This window comes from Typopeltis vanoorti, chromosome 21, assembly GCF_054136105.1.
Source record: "Typopeltis vanoorti isolate ZY-2024b chromosome 21, IOZ_Tvanoo_1.0, whole genome shotgun sequence".
In the NCBI taxonomy this organism is placed as follows: Eukaryota; Metazoa; Arthropoda; class Arachnida; order Uropygi; family Thelyphonidae; genus Typopeltis; species Typopeltis vanoorti.
The window spans coordinates 59,623,900-59,628,376 of record NC_143569.1 but is presented as its reverse complement, the minus strand read 5'-3'; the positions used below and the strand labels follow the sequence as shown (position 1 = coordinate 59,628,376).

The window sequence follows — 4,477 nt, the reverse complement described above, 5'->3', positions numbered from 1 at the left end:
ATGAGCGAGGAAAGATTAGCAAAACAGTTGTCAGATGCCAAGATAGCAGCAAAGGAATAGATGGACTAATTCAGTCAGAAGTACCTTAAAGGCAGGAAATGTCAGATTTGACAATATTGAAGTGCTGACAATTAATAGATTGATTTTGAGAAAAACTGTGAATAGGAGGTTAATAATAATGTAAACTTAATCATGTAGTGCTCTCATAATAGTCTGAACAGCCCTTGAATTTGAACATATCAGGAAACTAATGATGATAATCTATCTCTAGTCATTATCTAATGCTACAACAAGGGTGGCTTGCATATCTTTTCTTTTCCAGCTATTTTCAAAATTTATATAACCTAATACTGTTCCTCTTGAACCATCCCAACCATATCTTGTTATATGTTCTTACTATTTTTTGAAATCAAGTCTTTACTAGGAACACATACTTTATAGTATACATAGCTTAAAAAAACAGGAGAACCATGTGTTTACTATGAATAAATATAATAAAATGCAAATCAAATTTTCTTACAAAACTATCGCTATGTTTATTCATAAAATTATAATTATTATTTAGCTCATAAAATAAATATTATAAGCAATTGTTGGACTTGCCTGTCTATGTACAAGTTGTGCTAGAGTTTGCACATCAGATCCTACAACTTTGCACAGAACATCTACAAAAACAAGGAAAGATATTATGAATTCAATTATACTTAAAAGGCACTCTTATCTTATACCAAATATAAACAGAAGGCTACCCAACTTACTTTTATAGCAGGAGATGTATGCTAAGGAAATGATTTGTTTACATGATTTAAGTACAGAATACTTAAAGTCAGAAGAGAATAAAGAAAGTTTAGATTTGAAGAAATAATTATCAGATCAACTCTCACTGTAATAAATTCACAAGGATGATTTGCAGGTATAAGTCAGTCCAAGAAGAGAAATCTGATCCTATTTGGATATCAAGGTATTATTATCAAATAAAGAGAAGTGAAGTGTGATTTATCTTGTGCAAAAAATGTAGTACTTTCTTATGAAAGAACTGCATTTTAGCAGTATTACGGATCTCATAATTATATGTTTCCTACTGAAGAATGATAAGAAGATAACAATTTAAGGTTGGTTATGGAAGATCTTGAAGTTTTAAATTATTGTATACAAGGTTTGTATACAATAATTTATACAATAAGAATTGTATACAATTCTTCAAATAAAGAAGAAGAATGGAGTGTACCATTATCAGTAAAACTGTGAATAGGTTTGTGGATAGTGAGAGAACATCATTTATGTATAGAAGGAAGAGAGTGGGTAAGCATACTGGGATGCTAGGGACAGTATAGGAGTGGGGAAATCCACGAAAAAGCAAAAGTCATCTACCATGACATGCAATGAATGACCAAGTAGGCCTCTGTGCCAGACCTAATCAAATGGCCTGAATATGTCAAGAGAAACCACACGAGTTTCCCTAAACCTTCTCATGGCTTGTGTTCAAAGGTGAGTGGTGATGATCAAGAATTTTTTATTCAGGTGGAGAATTTACCCTCAATATGCACAAATATTGAAATCAACACTGCATTGCTCATAAATTTTTACTGTACTGTTTAATAAATGCTTGCAAGGAACTAGGAAACAAAAACAAGTGTTTTGAGCAATTATCATCATAATTTTTATACCTGTTCAGCATTCCAATGTTAAATAATTGCAATGGCTAAAAATAGCGGCATGAAAATGTCAGTGCACTTTATGTAACTTATTTTTCTAAGATGTTTTTCTATGCTTTTCTTTTCTTTTTTTTTATTTTTCTTATTCAAAAATTAGTTATAACTCAGTTTTATCTGTGCTATAGGAAGAAAATGTTTATGCACTAAACATTTTTATTATGATAAGAAAAACATGGAAAACTTTTATTCCTCTCCCCTTTTGTCATTCTTAATGATCTGAATATTCTATTTTGAAATTTGGTAATCCTATGTATTGTCTTCCATTTCAACAAATGATGAGTAGATTTAAGTTAGCCATTGCTGAACTATAAATGAACAGAAAATATGATTTTGCTAAATAAGTTGCTATTAAAAAAATAAAAAATCACTAATTAAAACTGAAATGTTTCCTTAAAGAAAGTATGGATTTCCATGATTTCACAATATCATGATTTCCAATAATAGCAATACTGTAACAAATAATTGTACACATATATATAGATACACTGCAAACTTACCAAAATCCTCTGTATAGTTTAGATCTCTCCATTTTTGTAATGTTTCTAAGAAGAATGTATCTGCATCTTCAGCTACTTGAGATGTTTTTACAATGCGATGAATAACATCAATATTGATATTTGACAGCCTCTCAGAAAATGTTTGAAACTAAAAAAATAAACATTGCATATAAAACTTCATATTACAAATAACAGAATAACACAATAATAACCTACTTAATATGTATGCTAAAACACGTAAACTGTTTCTGAAGAAATCATACTCCTCGTGAGAAATATAAATATATAGAGTTCAAGTGGTTATTTATATATCCAGATATAAACAACTATCTGAACACAGTTAACAAAATAAATAACATAATATTAATTTCATAATTATAATCTCTGTAGTAAATACACATACTGGACACTGAATTAGAAACTTCTATTTAATATGCCATCCAACGCAGTATTATATTTTATATAATACTGCGTTGGATCTCCTTTAGCCCAAATTATAGCATGTGTGGTTTGGCATAGGTTCCACAAGGTGTGGATGCATCTATGTCTACAATATACCAGGCCGTCACTGACAGTGATGACCTGGTATGTTGTAGATGATAGCCTTGCTCAGATATGATGGAAGAAGACTTTTCTCCCAGATCTGTTTCTCTAACATGTCTCATACATTCTCAATGAGATTCAAATCAGGGCTTTGTGGTGGCCAAGGAAGATGGTGGAAGTTGCTGTCATGCTTGCTGAACCACTGCTGAACAATTCTTGCATGATAGACAGTAGACTGTATCTTCACTGTTGTCCATGAAACAGCCATCACCTACTAGATAAAAGTCAACAACACAAGATGGACTTGTTTGGCTACAATGTTGAGATATTCCAGGGAGAACACTTGACCTTCCAGCAATATCAGGGGGACCTGCTCAATACCAACAGAACATGCCCGCTTCCAGAGTCTTAAGTTGTGTTTACAGGGCAAGCTGGGTTCATTGCTTCATAGAGCTCACACCAAACTCTGCCTATTGTTAGTACAGAACAAGGTGTACCAATATCACGCTTTGTATAGCCAGTACAGTTTGATCCCTTCTGGTTTCTGGTTCTATACACGCTCGCAGAAGTTGATACTGGATCATCTCCTATCAAAGATCCACGGGCATTAGAGTTTAATCCCAACTACACTAGGTTTATGCTCCTACATCAATACATTGTTAAGAGAACCGATACTAGGAAGTCAACAAAAAAATTAACTACTCAGCCACTGCATGATCTAGTCATCTCTTAATATCCCAAACAGTCGGTATTTCATCACTTCTGCTAACTTCACGCTCTGTATAACTTTTATTACTGTACAGAACTCTCCGGAAATCAGCAAAAGGAAAGCCGGACTCTGGCATCAACAGTTATATTTACACGCCAGTCAAAACAATTAAATTAATAACGATGCTTACTTTATATTAAAATACAATCTTACCCTAAAGGTATTTTCATTTTTATGCGATACAGGTTTAGACTTCATCTCCGGAAGGAATAGTACAGAACACACTGCACAAATCTAAATAAACATGGGCATAAAAATTAGCTGCTAAGTTATAAATACATATATCAACCAACACTAGCACGTGTTGCTAAATACACACACACACATGCGATCCGTATCTACCATCTTAATTCTTGTGCTGCCACCTAACTAAAAGTGAAAAGGAATTAATGGCAGAATTAAAATCTAGTTGAGTACATAGTATGATTATGCATCAGTTTTGAGAAATTTACTGTCTCAAAAAGCTAGATAGGACTAAAACGGCCTCGCCTACTCCTTTATGGGAATAAAAGGAGTTAGGTGATTTTTTTTTGGAACTTTGTTGCTACTGATGATTTCATCGCTGGGATCATTATTGTTGTTATAACTTGCTACTGCCATGGAGTCCTATGAGTTGTGAGAGACCACTGCACTGACTCTGCTCCATCTAGTAATTGTTTTTAATCCATCTGTTAAAGGTGGGTGAATTGCAAATATTCTCAGAACGAATTTCCCATTTCCTAGTGTGAAATACGAAAACGAATGATGTTGATAATAATAAAGGTAACGAAGACCAACGTGTGGTGGTGTACGAGGATTCGGTTATTAGAGGTACGGTAAACAAGAAAATGCACAAGGTTTGTTTTCCGGTGGGTAAAATGAATAATGAATAGAGTAAATGAGGTGTTGGATATGAGGAACTAGCGAGCAAAAGAGTTGGCAGTGGTAGTATGGACAAATGACTTGACTGTGGA

The 4,477-nt window shown here is 33.4% G+C and overlaps 1 protein-coding gene across 1 annotated transcript; it reads right to left on the bottom strand.

Moving 5' to 3' along the window:
- Positions 1–561: 561 nt before the first annotated feature.
- Positions 562–3,814, bottom strand: LOC150094890 (small subunit processome component 20 homolog). The gene is made up of 3 exons (XM_090411146.1): positions 3,678–3,814; positions 2,213–2,360; positions 562–665 (listed from the first exon to the last, which is right to left on the bottom strand). Exons 1-3 carry the CDS (start codon positions 3,720–3,722, stop codon positions 562–564), a joined length of 297 nt encoding a protein of 98 aa, XP_090267272.1. The 5' UTR covers positions 3,723–3,814.
- Between the last annotated feature and the right edge of the window lie 663 nt (positions 3,815–4,477).